At 41.3% G+C, this 18,923-nt stretch overlaps 2 protein-coding genes across 13 annotated transcripts in view; one reads left to right on the forward strand and one right to left on the reverse strand.

Moving 5' to 3' along the window:
* Positions 1-18,923, forward strand: part of WDR41 (WD repeat domain 41) — an 89,160-nt gene that overhangs the window by 27,891 nt on the left and 42,346 nt on the right. The window contains exon 13 of one of the 12 annotated variants that reach the window (XM_064438762.1): positions 16,589-16,822. The exons of the other annotated variants lie outside the window; for them this stretch is intronic. Coding sequence (XP_064294832.1) covers positions 16,589-16,654 — 66 coding nt within the window. The 3' untranslated portion in view covers positions 16,655-16,822. Of the gene's footprint in view, positions 1-16,588; positions 16,823-18,923 lie in introns of those variants that run through there. 12 annotated transcript variants of the gene reach the window in all.
* PDE8B (phosphodiesterase 8B) overlaps positions 800-18,923 on the reverse strand; it is a 34,774-nt gene continuing 16,650 nt past the window's right edge. Inside the window, exons 9-20 of the mRNA XM_064438751.1 lie at positions 18,789-18,840; positions 15,786-15,863; positions 14,804-14,880; positions 13,403-13,567; positions 12,572-12,617; positions 12,003-12,138; positions 10,159-10,357; positions 9,005-9,222; positions 7,870-8,005; positions 4,716-4,883; positions 3,426-3,555; positions 800-2,895 (exon numbers count right to left, since the gene is read on the reverse strand). Of these exons, the coding sequence (XP_064294821.1) occupies positions 2,780-2,895; positions 3,426-3,555; positions 4,716-4,883; positions 7,870-8,005; positions 9,005-9,222; positions 10,159-10,357; positions 12,003-12,138; positions 12,572-12,617; positions 13,403-13,567; positions 14,804-14,880; positions 15,786-15,863; positions 18,789-18,840 (1,521 nt within the window). The 3' untranslated portion in view covers positions 800-2,779. The remainder of the gene's footprint in view (positions 2,896-3,425; positions 3,556-4,715; positions 4,884-7,869; positions 8,006-9,004; positions 9,223-10,158; positions 10,358-12,002; positions 12,139-12,571; positions 12,618-13,402; positions 13,568-14,803; positions 14,881-15,785; positions 15,864-18,788; positions 18,841-18,923) is intronic.

The raw sequence follows: 18,923 nt of genomic DNA on the forward strand, positions 1-18,923 counted from the left end.
GCTTTTAACCAAATACCTGGTAGAGAAACAGACCTATTTAATTGAACAGTTCTAGTCACACAATTCACTGTGCATTTTACAGTGATGTAATTCAGCCTTAAAAAGTCCTACATGCATGTATAAATATTTATATCCAAAGTACTCTTGTGCTCGGATACACTCCATTTGTAATAGATCCCCCAAAGGGCTCTTCCTTTAAAGATGGTTGAGTTGAAAGTATTAAATTGAGTTCTTTGTTTGACAAATGAACTTTGAGCATAACAGTGAACACAGTAAGGCTCTACTGGCCACTTCTGTTAAATAAGAGTTTGTCACTTGCTGTTGGGAAGTGCAGCGAGCAGAATTAGGGTGACCAGATTAGAAATTTTACTTCCACCTTGTGTCGTTTAAATTTCTTTTTCCACCTCACAGTAATGCAGAATTCCATATATTCTCATCAAGAAAGTAAGTATCTTTATCAGACCTACCCTTCATACTTGTACAACTCTGAGGTAGCTGTTTTACATATCTGTGCACTGACAATAGCATGAAGCAGGCAGCTCTTAGCCAACTGGACAGATTAGAGTCTAGGAGATCTGGCACATCTGGCAGATGATGATTAATCTATGCTGATTTCTTTTGTTCTTAACGAGAACGTATCTCCACACAAACTACTTCTTTGCTTTGTCTCTGACTGTGAGAAGGAACACAGGATCTTGCAACAAATATACTGATTTCACATTAACGCCTTAACTTGTGAACCAGAACTGAGGCTGAACTTTATTTCTTAGGTTCCTTCTACCATTCACATTATCTTCCTTGTGACAGAAGTGTGGCAAAAATAATGAATTGAAATGTTACATGGATGTGGTCTTACAGTGTTGCTATGTATAACAAATCACAATGACAAAGCTTTGAATCTTTGCTGTGAAATTCTTTTCTCTAATGCAAGCTGCAGTGAGTGTTCAATCATAAGAATAGTTAAGGTACAACCACCAAGAGCACTAGCTCTAAATAAAGAAATGGTAAAAGCAAACAATTTACAGTATATGAAAAAAACCCAGAGGTTCAACTCATCTAAATAAAAATCCACTGAAGAATGTTGCATTAAGTAATAAGAAAGAATGAATAAACATACTTCACCAGAAACACCATTCTTCAAATATACACAATGCAGCATTTTAATACACAGCAACCTGCCTTAGCTATGACAAAGTAATGTTCTATTACAATTCTAACAAAAATATAGCTTATATACATTTCTCTGCACATACAATTTATGAATGTTTCCTTTTGTTTCAGAACTTGGTACAAAACATACAAAAAAGGTTGGCACATTATGTAAGCTACCTGCAGTAAACGACAATCATTGTCACTTTTCTTTCACAGCAGTCTAAACTCTGGTTGGGTGGTTTGGTTTGGTTTTTGGTTTGTTTGGTTCCAAGCCCCTCCTTTACCTTTACTCTTGATATAACGTAGGGAAAGTAGAGGGTATGTCTCAAGACCTTTCCTTTTAATGAGTAGTGGACTGCTTCTTCAACTGAAGCCACAGCTTTTACACTCTTGCCTGCAGTCTGGAGTGCACAGTGTTAAAAATCAGCAGTTCTGCCAGTATTTATTAAATGAATAGTCTGAGAATAGTCTAAAATTTGAACTCATGTTCATGTTCTGCACGTGATTAAAATGAGATGTACAAAAATATGCATTTGTGCTTTGGAAGCTTTAGCATAAATTTCGTATCTTAAAACTGATGAAAAACTATGTTTGATTTCTAACTTATTTACATCTTCTGAAATACTTTTTACATCACAAAACAAACCAGCATTTTATTAGGAGTGAAAAAGCAGTACAAATTATAATGCTGTTATAATTTATAACTTGGAAACTTTTTTTTAAAAAGCGACAGGTTCATCCTAGAAGTAAGTAGCACAATATATGGATTTATAATAAAATTTAGATCAGTTTAATAAAAGTGATGACCATGTGTACAAACACCACTTTATAAAAAAGGACATTGAGCAAGTGCCACAATAGTTTTTGTGTAAAATTTGATGAAAAATTGCATGGTAACATCTCTAAGATGACAGAGAAACATGTGGATGGCACCAGTTATACAGAACATGCTTATTTTCCTGCATTATGTGACCAATTCTAAGGGAATTTGACTCCTATAAAGACTTTGTAAGGAAAAGAAAGAAGAGAGAGCAGGTGGTAATCTGAGAGATAGTCTCTGTAATAAGAAGGTTGTTTTAAATGGTGCAGTTGTTTGTTTTTTTCTTCTTACCATATCATATTTATCGAGGTTTACTTGTTCTAATGTGCATGTTCTTTTTAGAACTATGGTACAGAGAGCTGAAGAACAGCAATAGAGTTGGAGCAAATTTATACTAGATAAGTAGGAAGTTTTTATGCATATTTGTCAACCTATTCTTACTCTACTGGTGACTAGATTACCCCTCTGTCTGAGAAACAGTTGTGTGAAATGTTAGTAAATGCAGTTTTAATGATTACAAGATTTGACAAATGGAAGTCAGTATTAGAAATTAGTTTCAGAAGTACATTTTCTGCCACAAAATGGTATTTCCAAAGAGCACTTATTAATCTGTGGATTATGTAGCCTTTTTGAAAACATTTTTCTGTAGGATTCAGAGAAGCTTAGAAGTGATGAACAGAATATTTCCTTCTTGCCACGCAGTCTTAATTTCACTGGAAAGGAAACACCATCCCTCTTGTAGCCAAGTCAGTAAGTGATTCACAGTGAAACTGGTATATCAAGAGGTCTGTTTTTCTTGCCTTAGTGTCAGTTGTTGTTTTCTGAAGGGAGCCTGAGACTCTTGCACTTTAACTCATCCAATGTTTTCCAGTGTTTGTAGTTATTAGCCAAGTGTTGCATCAAAACAGGCAGATGTGCAAATGCTGAAATGACAGGAGGAACACCTATACTGTGTATACAGAATGGGCAGAAAAACAGCCCAACCTTGTCTAAAATTGGCATTCTCCTACTCTGTCTTGTTCCTTCAGCTGTAAGCTAATGCTAAAATGGGGATTTTTTTTTTTTTTCAGTCTGTTTCAAGCATATCCCTTTACTTAATGTATGATGACATTATTAAATTATGGTAACGTGCAACCACTGCGGTCTCAGTTTCTGCTGCTCAGAAGAAATGCATTGCTAAAAGAAAAAAAAACCTAGACAAAAAGGGTTTCGTTTTAAGCCATTACTCCTTCCTTCTTTACAAAGATTGTCTGGTAACTGCTCAACTTTCATAAAGCTGGTGGTGTATGCAGTGAAATGGGCTTCAGCAGCATCATTGCTTAGATGCTATGCTGTGCTGATTATATGTGGGTACTGCCCCTGAAAAAACTGGACTCAAGGCCAGCTTGAGATTATTTGCTTTAGTCTGTAGAAATCTCTGCCTCAGAGCAAGGAAGAAGAAACCAGTACTTACCATCCCACGCATCGAACATATCTGTTATAAAATAATCAATGAAGGAAATTTGAGACTTGGGGATGCTGCAGGTGTTTCTGTCAAATACTGGCATTACAACAGGCAGACCCTGTCTCTTCTCTTCATCAGTCTAAGGAAACAAAACTCCAGTTAGCCTGCAGAGCTTTGCTGGCTTTCATACTGGAATAGCAAAGGCCAGGTGATTAGATGAATTGCAGTAGGAGATCTGAGACAAACCTTAGAACCCCTGAGGTGAACTGGCTTAGTTTCATGTGCTTTATTTCATCTGGAACAGGGACTGAAATCAACATCTCTTCCCTTTCATAAGTACTCTATTACCATAGTGCTGCAATTGCTCTTACCTCTGGTGAGACAGAACACTCTATCTGGTGATTAGGGCACACCAGCTAAAAATGGAAAATGGGGCTGCAGAGTCCTTTAGCAGAGGACAAGTTTGATATCTCTTTTTTCCACATCTCTAGTAGCTGTTTCAAACTATTTGTCTTTTAAGAGGGATGTTGCTTGTGTTTGGTTATAAGATATAGATATAAGATATGGAAGTGAGGGTATGCCCTTTAATTCTGTGTCCACAACTGGAACATTGTGCTTAATATGGTGGAGGAATCAATCACCTCAATAGTCTTAGAACTTAATTACAAAAAACCCCCCATTTTAAGTAGTGTAGGCAGTACCTAATGCTGGAATTAGCAGCAGAGCAGTCCCCAGAATAACCAGATGAGGTGAATGAAGAGCAGAACAGTTCTCAGCACCTTGCATTGCTGCAGGTAGTCTAGTGCCTAAGATTGGCAATTTAAAGCTAGATCATGATACCTTGACAGCTAGGGAGATACAACCTAAGTGTATCTTAGACGATAAAAGGTCAGCCTGATGAATCAGCTGAGGGCTTCACCAGGTATGGACCTTCATACTCTCTTCAGGGAATGTGTTGAGACTAGAAGCCAGAATGGTGACAGTCTTGAACTTCAGCCAATTAAATTGACTAAGATTAATGAAATCATTTTGTTTTGGCCAGATGGAGAAAGTTGAAAGTGTAAAACCTCCTTTCCACCATTCTGTACTGCAAGCTTCATGGTAAGCAAAGGTTAACCTAGCTAACTTTGACTGGGGTGAATTCTTCTGCATGAAAGTGAGGGGCCAGTTCTGACTGGGGATGGAAAGCATATGTCTAGACTATGTGGTGATGCCAGGCAGACCCCGTGTGGAACAGCAGACCAGCCAATGTGCACTTTTTTTCATAATATAATGTCCAAATTATAAAAATATACATACCTGTGCAAAATACTCCTCTGAAATCCTTCCTGCCCACTCAATACATAGCTCTAGGGGGCGACATGGATTTGCTACATCCGCACATTTAATCATCATGCGCTTGATCAGTGTCTGATTATCTGGAAAATTCTTTATATTGGCTGTACATTCACAGTCGCTGCCTTCACCCTGTACAAGAAAGTTCGTTACAGGGGCTGGTGGCCAGCATCCCTCTTAGCAGGTGTGAGGGCGTTGTTATCTGCTCTATTGTACTTAGGTGGTAAGTAGGCACCCAGCCTGATGCCTTCTAATCTCACACAGAGCACCAGGAATTTGGGGGAGAAAGTGATGTCTGAGAATTGCAGCCTTGCTAAGTAACTAATGATAGCCCCATTACGTATGACAGTTCTGGAGATTCTCAGAATTAATAGCAATGTTTGTGAAATAAGAGAGTCATAGGCTCTTTATCAGCTAGGGTGATTACCCTTTGCTGCATCCCAGCCTTGCCCTCTTGGAACAGGACCAGGAAAAGGGGTGCATCCACAAACTGCAAGCTGCTAAACCATCCTCATTGCTGAGTGTTGTGGGATTGGTGGTGGTGGGCTGCTTCATTTAGGTGAGTTTCTGGAGTTTGGTTTCCATTCCTAGACGAGAAAATTGAGGCAGGCATGGGGGGTGAACTGACTTGCACAACAGACTGTTTCTTTTACAGGCAGAAAAGAAGGTTTGTGCAATTCAGTTCCAGTATGTTTTCAAATAAAACTGCCTTCTTTGTGCCAGATTTTGAACCTTTGGCCTGGAATATTTTTGGTTTTAGTTATCAGCGAGGATTAAGTCTCAGATAATCTGTGAGATTAACAGTAGGAAAATGCAGGAGTGGCAGACTGACTGCAGAAAGTCTGTGCTTGCTAGGCAGTAAAATACCAAACTGCTTATTGACTGCACTGGAGACCAGGTGGAGGGGACTGTCTGCTGTGGCGTCATCTTCTGCGTTTTGAACAACTTAGAAGAGCACAGGTATATTATGTTCCTTATTAAGTAATAAAAAACCTCCATCTCCTGGCATTAACACTATTCTCAGAATAATATATTTGTGTAATTATGGCCTTCTTTCACTGCTAAATTCAACTCTTGAGTCAAAAACCGAACATAAATACATTTTACCACCACGGCTAAATTAATGTCTTTGTGGTTTATGGGGAGATATTTTGCAGTGACTCTTGCCAATTCAGGCATTAATCTTCTAACTTTATGTTGAGCAGTTAATTTTTTTTCAGCATGGGTAGCCCAGCAAAGAGCTGCCAGATTAACTGTGCTCCTTAACTGCTGTTTAGGATCAAAAATTCGAAGAGCCACTGTTAACAATAAGGAACAGAAATCTAATACTGGAGAAAAAAAACGCAAGTCTCTAGTAGAAGTGGTTCTGTGCCCCACTTTTATTGCTGTCCAACTCTTGTACATTTTAAAATAGCATCTGCCATAAACCTTTAAGATAAAGGAGTGAGTCAAAGAAAATGTTTTCTATGGGTTGGAAAAGCTGACTGCAGTAGAATGAATGGAGAGCATTTAGAAGTTCTTTAGGAAGTGGTGGAACAAATGCATTAATGGGATAAAAGGGAGATTCCTGGAAATGTGTTCAGAGCTTGGAAACAGTGTGGTTTCAGTGAGGCTTTTGAATCTAAATTGTACAGGCCACTGTGGGGGATGCCAGAAAACTAAAGAGATTTTTAAAGGGTGGAGATGGAGGAAACATTTCAGAAAAAATGCTTAAGCTGTCAGAGGGAGAAATTAAGTACTGTTAGAAGCCACATTTCCCAGTGACACCTCAGAGGGTTTTTTTAGAAATTGGTGGAGCAAGCTGCTCTCTGGTCCACATGTAAGTACAGAGAAACCTGAGAGCGGGTCATTCCACACCAGCCACAGATGTGGACCTTCTTTTCCTCTGGGCTGTGATCTAAAGTGGGATCACCACTGTCCTGGTTTAGTCTGCTCCATTATGGCAAACCCATGAAATGCCACGCCAGGCGATGTGCTGGAAATGCAGTGCAGAAACAGTGATACGGGGTCCCCAGCTGTGCCCAAACCACATTTCCCTGTGCTGTGGGGCTTCTGGCACCGAAGATGATCAGGGAAATTCAAAACCAGTACCACAATGAGTGAGTGAGCCCTCCAGAGCTTGGAAATGGTGGGCAGTAGAGTGCAAAGTGTCCACAGAGCCAGTGAAGCTCAGCAGCATTTGTGATTTCCAGCTCAAACTGTCGGGAGAACGGAGCTCAGCGGTCCCTAGGAGCAGGTCAGTTCAACTGACGTAAAGCTGTCCCTAAAGTCGTAAACCCCACTGGCCCTGACTGGTTTCTGCACCCATGACGGTCTGTGTGCAGAAAGTGCAGTTATGGAGAACTGATAGAAGCTACTTTTATTTATTTTTAATATCACAAACCTTCAGATTGGTCTGATTTTTTTTTTCAGTGTTTCTAACGAAGCATTACTTTCACTAAGCTGTGGTAAGATATTTAGGTAACATTGCCCTGGAGAACCCTGTCAGTCATTGAGCACTCAGCCTTGAGAGGCAACAAGAGAAGGTAAAGAGGGGCCTGGGCTGGGAAACTTAGAGGCATCTTATGCATTATACCTTGGCTGGTGGTGGAGCATTAGGGTGTGTAACTGATAGGAATAAAGGCCTGGACATCTCTTGGTACAATCAGGAATGGGGATGGGGTAGAGAGGTGTCAGGAAGCAGTGGAGTTATTCCTCATGCTTGAAGACTCCAGACTACATAGGCATAAAACTGTCGGGCAGGTTCCTCAGTTAAAACCCCAGGCTTAAGCAAATCCTGCTGTTTGGAGGCAGGACCATAGGCACAAGTGTTGCCCTAGCTCCATGCACAGCATTTTGCATGTACAAAAGCACCCACCTGCATGCTTTGTGAACACCAGATGGCTTTGAAACCAAGGCTTACAAATGCAGTGTTTAAATGAGCTAAGGGCAGAGCCAGACATAGAAAACAATAAAATAAAAATGTTTTTTCACACTTTGAGGTCTGAGGTCATAAATCCAATTGTGTGTTTTGGGCATTAATACAGTGCAAATTAATACAATGTGAATGAAAAAAATAAAGTTATCTTGGAAAAAGTCATTGAAATGTCTGAAGGCATGAAGTTCTGCAAGCACTTACGTGTGCGCTGGCCTCCTCAGATGCCATTGGCTTGTTGATGCTGTTCACAAATTTGTTCACATGCTCAAAGTGCTTTGTCATCTCCGTTGCCAAAACCATATCAATAATGGCCTGGCGCAATGTCCGGTAGCGATTTCTAGGAAAGAAAAATATTTCCTGCTCACAAGCCTGCCAGGCAGAGCACTGTCCTTTCCTTGTCCCTGCCCAAATAGTGCTGCAAAATGCTGCCTGGGGGCTCATCCACACGAGCTGGCGCCTTCAGAGTTACAAATGGTCTAGGGTTGGAGGAATGGACTAGATCATGCTTCTCTGTTCCTCCAGCTCTGAATTCCTGTATTGCCTTTTTTCTGTTATTTTTGCCTAATCAAAACCGATTCCCTGAAGTAAATAAAAATTTACAGTTCAATTTCCTAATGCTGTAATACTAAGATACCTTCTCCAGGAATGGTACCAACATGTTTCCATTTCACTTTGTTAGCTTGGAATTAAAATCTCAGGTTTTTCAAAAACCAACAGTGTTATGGGGGGCACGTAGACAAATTCATTACCTATTTGGGGTCAGGCCTTTTCCCTTTTTGATCCCTTTCTCTCCCACCCTGTCCCTGCAAAAGCTAGGCTAATGCAATGGGAGTTCTTAGACTATGTGCATGCCCAGCAGCAGGGTACCTCCAACTCTTCCAGAGCTTCAGCTCCCTCTTCTATCACCCTTTGCTGACCCATGTGAATGCAGCAGCACCAATGGGCATGGGGCCATGTGAAGACACAGCATGCAGCATCTGGCTGCTTGAGTGGAAATGCGTGGCACAAAAAAATGTAATTTCGAGGCTCCTGCAATGAAAAGGCAGTAGGTCAAAATGCAGCCTTGAGGCTGCCAGCTAGACCATGCCAATGTATCCATAAAAGATTACCAAAAATCTCACTATATATGCTTCAAATTGGAGGTTGGGGTATGGAAATTAAAGCCTTTTTTAAAAAATCATGTCTACATAGATTCTGGAAGAGGTTAAATATTAATGTCTCTATTCAATTGTATTTTCTGGTTCAGAAGGTAGGCTCTCAATCTGCCCCCAACTAAAATCCCCAAATAAGCGATCCACATGCACACACACACTCTCTTCTTTTCCAGCAGACCCACCTATCCATATTCTTGAAAATGTTGCATTTGCTGTCTTTAGTTGTAAGCTGAAATGCTAGTGCTGTGTGATGACTCTCTAATACAGCAGTATCATTGTAGAGGACAGCTAATTCACTGCCTGCATTGCACAGGAAAGAGTTGGTCCGTCCGGGATGGTCTACGTCATGAATGGTGGCAGCTATTAATGCAGCCACCTCATCTAGACGGTCAAGGCTTCCCTACAACAAGAGAGAAAAATTATGATGTGGCACAAAAGCTTGAGTGTGGGGATTCTACCTCCTTGCAATTGGTTTCCACTCACTCACTATGCCCAGAGTTTATTTACTCCAAAACAACCCTTTCCACCCTTACCCAAACCCTCTTTCCTTAATGAAGCTTTTTACTGTGCTGTCATCTAAGCAGTATCTTTGCATTAAGTCCTCTAATGGTGGATGGATTGTCCAGTGGTGTCCTTCCACTTTGTGTGCTTGCCTGAATGCCTCTGTACTGACTCTACACAGCTTCTGTGTTTTAGAATGGGATGGGATATGATAGGATAGGATTAGTATTAGGCTAGGATATTGTATTTCAGTTGGAAGGGACCTACAGCAATCACCTAGCCCAACTGCCTGACCACTTCAGGGCTGACCAGAAGTTAAAACGTGTTATTAAGGGCATTGTCCAAATGCCTCTTAATCACTGAGAGGCTTGGGGCATCAATCACCTCTCCAGGAAGCCTCTTGCAGTGTTTGACCACCCTCTCAGTAAAGAAATGCTTCCTTGTGTCCAGTCTAAACCTCCCCAGCACAGCTCTAAACCATTCCCATGCATCCTGCCACTGGGGATCAGGGAGGAGAGCTCACCACCTCCCTCTCCAAAGCACTGGCAAAGCTTTAGTAAGAGCAGTTACTAACAATCAGTTTCCTAAAGATAGAAAAGAGCTAGGTTTTCCCCCCATTGTTGCTACATAAAAAATGTAAATTCCTTATTTGTATAAACAGATGTTAAAGAAACTGTGCGGGCCTGCAGGCATCACAGGAAAAGACTCAAGGGCAGAGAGACTTTATGAAGCCAGGACCATTATCTAAGTAAACATCTGACTTTTGATTGACACACAAAGAATGGTTAAACACACCAAAATCCTAGCCCAGAGGACTCTGAGGTGATGGTTATACCTTTACTCTGTCCTGACCGAGAAAGAAGGCGGTAGCATGCAGGACATCTGCTGCATGCGTGGAGTTGTGGTATGAGTTGGAGGAGTGGTAGTTGGCTTCAATCATCTGCAGCCATGCTCGCAGCGTTGCTTCTGAACAGTTTAAAAACTCAGAGACCCCAAACCGAGCAAAAACTTTTAAGCCCAAATACACTAATGGCCTGAAAAACAATAGAAGAAAAAAGCAGTGCTGCAAAATAGGAACTTACGGTGTTCTAAAGAGCAATAGTTTTGACAGAGAAACCAACGAGGCCTTAAGAATAAGTGGGAGGACCCATTAAACATTTTTAAATTGCACATCTATAACCTCTTGAAAGCCTGGCCAAGGTTACAAGTTATTACACCTACCATCCTTCAGACATTATTTTAATATATTTTGTAGAAATGGTGCAGGTCCACTAAAGTTTCGCCAATTCTTGTGGCTTCAGAAAAAAGTCTTAAAAGCTCAGGTGGTTTGTGTTTTTAGTACATGTCAATCAATCAAAAATACATATTTTTTTTTTCTGGGGAAGAAAAGCAGACTTTGAACATGACATGGGCACAACCCAAAGGCTGGAACTCCCTAAGTCAGAAAACATGTTTACTGTTTTAAATAAGCCTGTGACTTCAGGAGGTCCAGATTTCTACTTCCCATCTCTTTGAAGTTGGCAATATGCAAAGTATATTGATGCTTCTCAGAGCAGCTCTTAGGATCAGGTTGCTATTGCATGGGAAATTTCTTCTAGCTCTAGGAGGCCTGGCTGACTTTCTAGAGCTGAGGCAGGAGTCTGCCTCTGGTAACCCCCTCCCCTGCCCTTGAATTCCACATGCTTCAAGTGGTAAGTGCTGGACTAAACATAAGTGGCACGTTCTGAATCCTACCAGCAGTGACTTCCTGGCTGGAGAGAGAATTTGAGCTCTGGTGAATGTAATGCTGTGGAGGACACCGACGAGTCTGTGTGTAAAACAGTAAGTAGGGTAAAATCTCTAATCTTGTTCATTCTTAAATCTAAATCCACTTTGGGTTGTCATCTATTCTGTGTTGCCTGTGACAGGGTCCTAGCTATCCATCACATTTTTCACTCCCACAAGATGATCTAAGGGCTCTTGAGCTGAGAAAGGCATAATCAAAAGCCAATATATGCAAATAAAAACCACATAGATGCAAATTCCAAAAATAGCAATTTTCTTCATACAGAGTACAAGACACCGGGAGTCTCTCCAATTCATTGCGTCTTGGAATGAAAATCACTTTTCTCTGTGGTCTGCATGACCTCAAAACTACTGGCATCTTTCATTATAAGCTTTAAAAATCTTAGGCTCTTGATCCTGTCTCTGGTTTACCCTCCATCCCAGTTTTTTATCCCTATAATCAAAATCCACAGTTGCCTCAGAGCTTCCTAAATAATGGGGTGGTTTAGGTGAGGAAGGGGAGAGGCTTGCTTTTTCCAGCATGACCATTTGCGCATCAGCAGGAAGAAGGGGCATCTGTGGGACATCCAACATGTAATAACACCAGATTGTGCCAAACAGTGTCAGCTGGACAGAGTGGATGGGAGTCAAGCAAGGTAAAAGTTGAATGGGAAACAATCCGGAAGGGCTGTGGACGCTGCCAGGGAAGACAACAGTCTGCACAGGGCTCTCTGTGGCATCTTGACCATGGTGTGTGCCGGGCTTGTTAAATGGGACAAGTGGTATCAACACACAAAAATAAAGATAGTTCTCACAGATTTGCTGTGTCTTGCTTCAGTTTTCCAGAGCAAAGCACTTTCTACTACAGCTCCTCAACAACCTTTTTGTGGGCATCCAGGGAAAGGAGTCCAGTACCTTTTATTTGTAACAGCCTCCAACTCAAAAATATTGAAGTCCCAGCTTTCCTCATTATCCAGGAGCTGTGCGATACAGGGCGGAACATCATTGATGGTGTTTGGCACTGAAAGGTGACTATGGCTTAGGTTCATATCTGTTGAAATGGAATTTGGGAATGACAACATTTCTGGATTCTCCCTGCCCCCCCAGAATTCCATTTAGAAAACAACTCTTTCAAGAAAACAACTCTTTTCCTTACATGAAAAAGTCTGTAAAAGCCTATAATGTATATATGGTTTATATTATTACAGATGATTTGGACATAAGGCAAAAAGATCAGTGAACATATCTTTGAGTGACAGTTTAGTTTTTTCCTAGTCTGATTTTCTAGATTTTGAAATGTATTATTTAATTCTTCGAACCTGCTTCAACTCCAAAATGGAGGCAGTCTAGCACTTGTTCTGCACTCACTTGGACAACCATTTCCAAAGACATACATCCCACTGCAAATTAGCTTGGAGCTCTATGTCACTAGCATCTACAAAAGAAGTCACACATGTAAAGGGAAGTTTAAAATAGTGGCTTACTCTTAGAAAACACATACTCATTTCCTGACAGTCTTCTCAAACCATCCTGAAAAGGCAAGTTTATAATAAGTTTTAGGCAGAGTATCCATGCATCATTAACTGCAAAAATATGACATGCACTTTCTATTTAGGTACTGCTCCTGGGTATTAAAAGCACTGCTCATTTTGTAGCACTACAAGAACCATCCTTGTTTTAAGATCTTTCAAAACAGGCATGAAAGGATCCAAGGAACATCTCCAGAAAGGATATTATTGACAATACAGTGTACTGCCCTCCTTGACCCTTTCATTGGCACCTGCAGGATTTCATCATTCAAATTAACCACTATAATTTATTTTTCAGTTTCTTTATATTATTTTCACAAGGACTAGCTCAGTGTATGTGAAAAATGAGGTAAAATATGATGAAATCTAGGCAGTCTGTCTCTGGCAGGCAGTGTTGCTGCTGTTACAGGACCAAAGTCAGAACCTGATTAAAGTAACCTCACTCTTACACTGGACCAGCTGTAGAGCATCCCTCTACTCCCATCTAAACTTCTAGGGTTTCTAAAAAGTATCTTCTTGAGACAAATCAGATTGGATGATACAGTTTCTAGTGGCAACCGTGTTCACTTATGTATAAGGATGAATGCACCCAATGGACTGAGATGTGGCCATATCTTAACTACATCTTGGTGCCTACTGTTAGTAGAGAGGCCAAAATACTTAAGTGAAATGTTGGTGAATTATGAGTCCCATTCCCATTGCTTGTGAAATGTTGGCACAGCAGAACACTAAACTGTGATATAGGACATCGGTAGCAATAATTTAATCTTTACTAGTTTTACTCACAGTCATCAGACCTCCAACAAGATCACTTGTGTGAGGATCTTCATCTTTGGTACCTAGCTGAGGGGAGTAAAGTTCTGTTGTCCGCAGGATTTCCAGAACTCTGTCCAAGGCCTCTGCTACTGTGATGGGGCTGTTTTCCTGGGCAGCATTAATTATGTTAATAACCTGAAAGCAGATTAAGGAGGCAGGCAAGGAAGAGCGAATGGCACTTTTGTCTTCTTATTACAAAATCTTTATTCTTGGCTTGATCATGCTACTTCTGTTTAGAAAATGCTATGTAACCCCCCCCAACCCTTTAAGTACAACTCCAAAAATGTAAAATTGTGCTCTGATTCCCTAGTATCCATCTGCTATTTGTAACTGGCAAACTTCTGGGAAGTGAAAGTAGAAGGGTGTGGAATATCTGAACTATCTGAAAGAGTTGTGTAGACCAAAAAACTAGCCATGTCCCAGTCCTTCAGCATAGCCAGGCTGCTCAGAAGCAAGCATTCAGTCATCAGAGGAAAACAGCAAACAAATGAACTGGAGGTGACTCAGATATCCAGATACTGGGTGTAAAACCTTAGTTTTCTTAACGTGAAAACTAAGGGCAGAGAGCAACAACAGCTGGGCTGTGGTTGAGGGAGAAGAGGATGGCTCTTCTTTGCCTCCCACCTTGTGTCTCAGCTGCAATCTGGGAACGCAGCAATGACACAGCAGCACCAACGACTACTCCTCACAGTGCTAGGACTGAGAAGGATAAAGCCCCAGTGCAGTCTTCTCCAGCAACCAGAAGCTGCTGCGGGGGCCTCCCTGAGGGGTATGCTTGATGAGAAGGAAAAGGAAAGGAGTCAGCTGCTTTAACAGGCACAGCAGTGCTGGGAGGTAAAGAGCTTGATGCCAGGAAGAAAAGGTGGGGAAAGAGGGAAAAATGGTCTGAGGGTGGGAGATGGCAGGCACCCTAGTTTGTGGGACAAGTGATTGTGCAGCTGGTTTGTGACAGAAGAGTTTGTATAACACAGATAGTGAAGAAAAAGACTGCAGGAAAGAGGGAGGGACAGAGCATGGTGCAGGTGCTTCCTCCTCTCTGTGCTATCTTATAAATACCAATCGTAGAAGCAAAGGTGAGACTGGAAGTGCATGTCCCACACATGCACAGCCCAACAGAGCAGGGTCCCCTTCCTGCCACAAGCAGTGTACCTAGCAAGGACACCCTTTTCTCCTTTTTAATATTCTACCTTATGACTGGGATTTGGCATGAGACGATGAGGTGCAAAAAGTGGTAAGAAAAAAAAAGTATTTAAATTATTCTGTTACATACAACATGCAGGAAACCCCTGGCTGTCCTGCCACAAACTACATACTTCCCTATGAGAGCAACTCCAAACTCCTGAGTTGGAAAAGGCAGTGCTCAGGACCCACCTTTGTGATAGGAGCTTCTATTGTCATTGAGTGGATCCTTGCCATGGAAGAGTACCGTCGGGTCTGTAAACCTGGAGCTGCCATTAAAGAGAGAACTCTTTACATGCTGCAGAATGTATATCAGATCACGACATTTAAAAATTGCAGAAAGCTGTCGCTGGGGAACAGTATGACAGAATCCAGCCTCATCTCCCATTTCTTCTGTATCTCCCCTCCTGCAAGTTCTTGCTTTACTGTTTAATTTCTTGCACTGTTGTCTACCTCCTTTGCAGCCACCCCTCACTTCTGCTGTCAGTTTTTCTGTCCATCGTCACTTCAGCTATACTGAAATTAAGCTATACTTAACCTACATTATACTTCATGCCAAGTACCTGCCACTCACCCTTTGTTTGCAGCTGATCTCTGTCAGGCACGGCTCCTCCTGTGAGACTGTGTGTATGTCCCTCATCTCAGTGATACAGCTGCTCTAATGAAACCTGTTCCTGCCCCCCAGAAGCTGTGCTTCTCCCACTACACACTGGGGCAGAAAGAAATCTCTGCCACCACTGTCCCAGCCCCAGCAAGCAGTCACAAATGGGATCAGGAGCAGAAGTACTGCTCTCAGGTAACCAGCAGCAGTAGATCCTTTCATATCCCACACTAATGAAACCGAAATTCTGGTTTGGGAGCAGAAGCTGCAGCTTTCTAGGAGACTTAGATCTAACGCTTCCCCAAGCACTCTTTTAGCAGGCTGCCCCTACTCCTCCTCTCTGTGAAGGCACCACGTGCTGCAAGCATTGTATTGTGATGCTGGTACTCAAACTGGTGCACTGTTTTGCAAATCAGAATGAAGAAATTTAACAGCAGTTATTAAAAAAATGGAGTAATCTCTTGTTTAATCAGCTGTGAATCTGTCTGGTTCCTCTTTCATTCTGAATTTTATTGCCTAGGGCAAGTTTGCTCTTTTATTTATAACATCATTCTTGACAGTTTACTTCCTTACCATCACTACTTTGAGATGTTATTGACTTAACATCAGTTGAGTCTTTCCTTCTGTTCTTGCATTTGAAGGAATTGGATTCTGTAAATACAAAATCAAAGCTTTAAAAATGCAATAAGACAGACCTGTACAGACTCTCCTCCTTCTAAAATTCTGAATATTTAATTAAATGATCTTAACGATACCATATAAGTGTGGAAAATAATGTAATCGCTGCACATCAGAACAAGAGACTCAGTGTCTTTCAATTTACAGTAACTTGTCCAAAGTCAGGTGGAAATCTGTTTTACAAAGAAGTCAAGACACCTTACGGAACAGGGGAGTGGCGTCACCTAACTTCAGCTGCCTAACAGCAGTAGTCTTTGAGGCTGCCTTTGTCTAAGGTAGTTGTCAAAGATCCTGTTTTAGGAGACATGTCTCCTGCAAGTCCCTTTTGCTGTTCACCGACCTCTGAACAAGACTGAGCTTAACTGCCTAGAAATTTAGCCAAGTGAAAAAAAATCTGTTTCAGTCTACACTTATCCAGCCCAAGCACGATTCAGACTCAGACAGCTTTTGCTCTTAATTGCAATAATTGTTTGTAGCCCGTGTTTAAGAAAAATCCAACATGCTGAGAACGATTATAAACAGTCAATTCAGTTGCTGTGAAAATTAACTACGCACCAAGCTGTCATTCTTGAAACTGCCACCATTTGCTAAAGCGAGAAAAATTACCACATCCAGACAAATGTAATAGATGGGTTAAATGCCTTGAAAAAGCCTCAAAAAAAAAAATTTGGTACGTTACAGTCTGTATTCTCCCTTAGGTTTACAAACAGCATCTATGCACCTCTTTGAAGAGTCTCTGTAGTATCTATTCCCAGAGTATCTGAAATGCCACTTGGAGATCAGTGATCCTAGCAAGCTTTCAAAAGGAGATACCCACCATGCAAAGAATCAGAAATATCATAAAATTGGTATTCTCAACATAAGGACTGATTTGCATAACCGTGTTATGAGACAGAATACATGCAGGCTGTCTTTAGCAAAATAAAATGTTAGTATACAATTATGCAGAATTAAAAATATACCCATCTTAAAAATGATTTAAATGTAGTTTCTGTCTTAATTATCTTCTTTACCACAGATTTACAAGACAGCTTGGGTCTTTTCATTTTGTTGTAGTCCAGATTGCAGAAACAAAGCATTTTCCTCTGTCAACAGCTAAGAGCGGGGAACAACTAATGCATATTAAATTATTTTATTTATTTATTTGATAGGACTTCTCTTTCAAACCCCTTTCCTGTGTTAGCATTCGGAGGAGTTTAATATAAGGCACTTGAATGGGAGTAAGCATTTGCACATAAACACAGCTGCAAGTGGCAGTAGCAGACTCGACAACTCTGCTTGTATTAAATACACACTAGCAAGTTGGAAACTCTGCTAGTGCCACTTAGAGAGTCACAGGTACATAAAATTTACTCTGTGCTATGCTACAATTTCAGCTGAAAATATTTAAATGCCTAAAGAAAAAATGTTCTTTCACCTCCTTTGCGGAATGTCTCCCCATCTAGGTGTGTTATAAATCACACCATCGCAAACAGCGTGATACACGTGGATTATTTTTCTACCTGCATCACCTACTGGTATATGCCCATGGCTGTGGGAATTTTTCTTGGAGCACAACCATGGACTGCAGGAAAGGATAACCTACATCACACACACGTGACTCTTAAGGTTGCCTGCTTTCACTGCACCACAGTCATCAGTATGGCTTCAGGGGATGTGGCTTCCCAGCCTTGCTGAAATCTCTTGACAATAATGAGCAAACCTAAGTGCCCCGCATAAACTGTAAAACGCATTAGTAAGCTAGTATCTACGTGTTAACTAGTAACAAGTGTTCTTCACCTTAATTCACAGATGTTCACACCTTTCCCTGTTTCCAGGAAAGGAACAGTGAGAAAGAAAAACTGCATTTATTACAGGGACACAGGAGCAAGCGGTTTAACACACGATGGATCACTTTTGATGGCAGCAATGGTAATGAGAGCAGCAAATTGCATATATTACCTCTTCTCCCCCCTGCCCATTATAATTTGGCATCACAAAGCTCTCCAATGCTTGCACATATTCTTGTGCTACTTGAAAAAAAAAAAGGATATCAAGCAGTCACTTCCCATGCTCTTGGTATATTTTATCCTCATCCCATGTTAAAGTTAGAAGCTGCCTGACACTGCATAGCAGTGCTGTCTGGTGTTTCATAGCGGGAGGGACTCAGGTGCCAGAAGGTAACAGCACAAGAACCTGTTCACTCAGAACAGGAGATCAGTACTGCATTTTGCTCAGATCAGTAGAATCACAAGCTTAAAACTGGCTTTTAGTGCCTCCTTCTTCAGGGAAAATGGTTACTCCAACCATTACACAGCATCGGAAGAAGAGATTATCCCCTTATACTCCACACCTTTAGTCAAAAGCTACCTGCAGAAGTTACTGAGAGCTTGACCATGCTGTCTGCAAGTAAGCAAGCCTGCCCAAGACTCAGGGCAAGGGTTGTGCAGATGGGCTGCAACAGCTCAGCGCTGACTGGACATGACTAGCTCTAGCCTGGACACTACAGACAACTATCTTAGCACCGTGCTGGGTCCAAACCAATGGCCTGCTGACAGGTCGTAAACCTGGGAACACTGGGGGCAGATCTGTTGGCACAAATCAGCACAGTTCCATATTAATTTCAAACAGAAAGGGTGCCAAGGTACACTATCTTCAGGATCAGACACTGTTTTAATACAACAAAGAGCAATGCATCTTAATTCTGAATGCACGGCAAGAGCTCTGCACCGGAGATCGAATTATTAACGATGGTTACAAATCCAGTTCGTGGTGTGACATCAGAGCAGCTGGCATCCGTCATTGGCCATCTGCTCTGACCACTGACTTGAAAGAGGGAAGAGACATTTCATACCAGCAAAGCACCCGGCCACAGCCTCAAGCATAGTGATATGTAAAGGTAGATGATAGTATTCTAACCTGTCTGAGAATTGTCTCCTGTGTACTTCTCATCACAGTGACTTCTGTAGAGCTGAAGGTGCACCAAGAGTAAAATACATATGTAAGGAAAAAGAATACAAAAAGATTTTAAGACGGCTACATTCAACATTTACT

This window comes from Phalacrocorax carbo, chromosome Z (genome assembly GCF_963921805.1).
Source record: "Phalacrocorax carbo chromosome Z, bPhaCar2.1, whole genome shotgun sequence".
Lineage (NCBI taxonomy): Eukaryota > Metazoa > Chordata > Aves > Suliformes > Phalacrocoracidae > Phalacrocorax > Phalacrocorax carbo.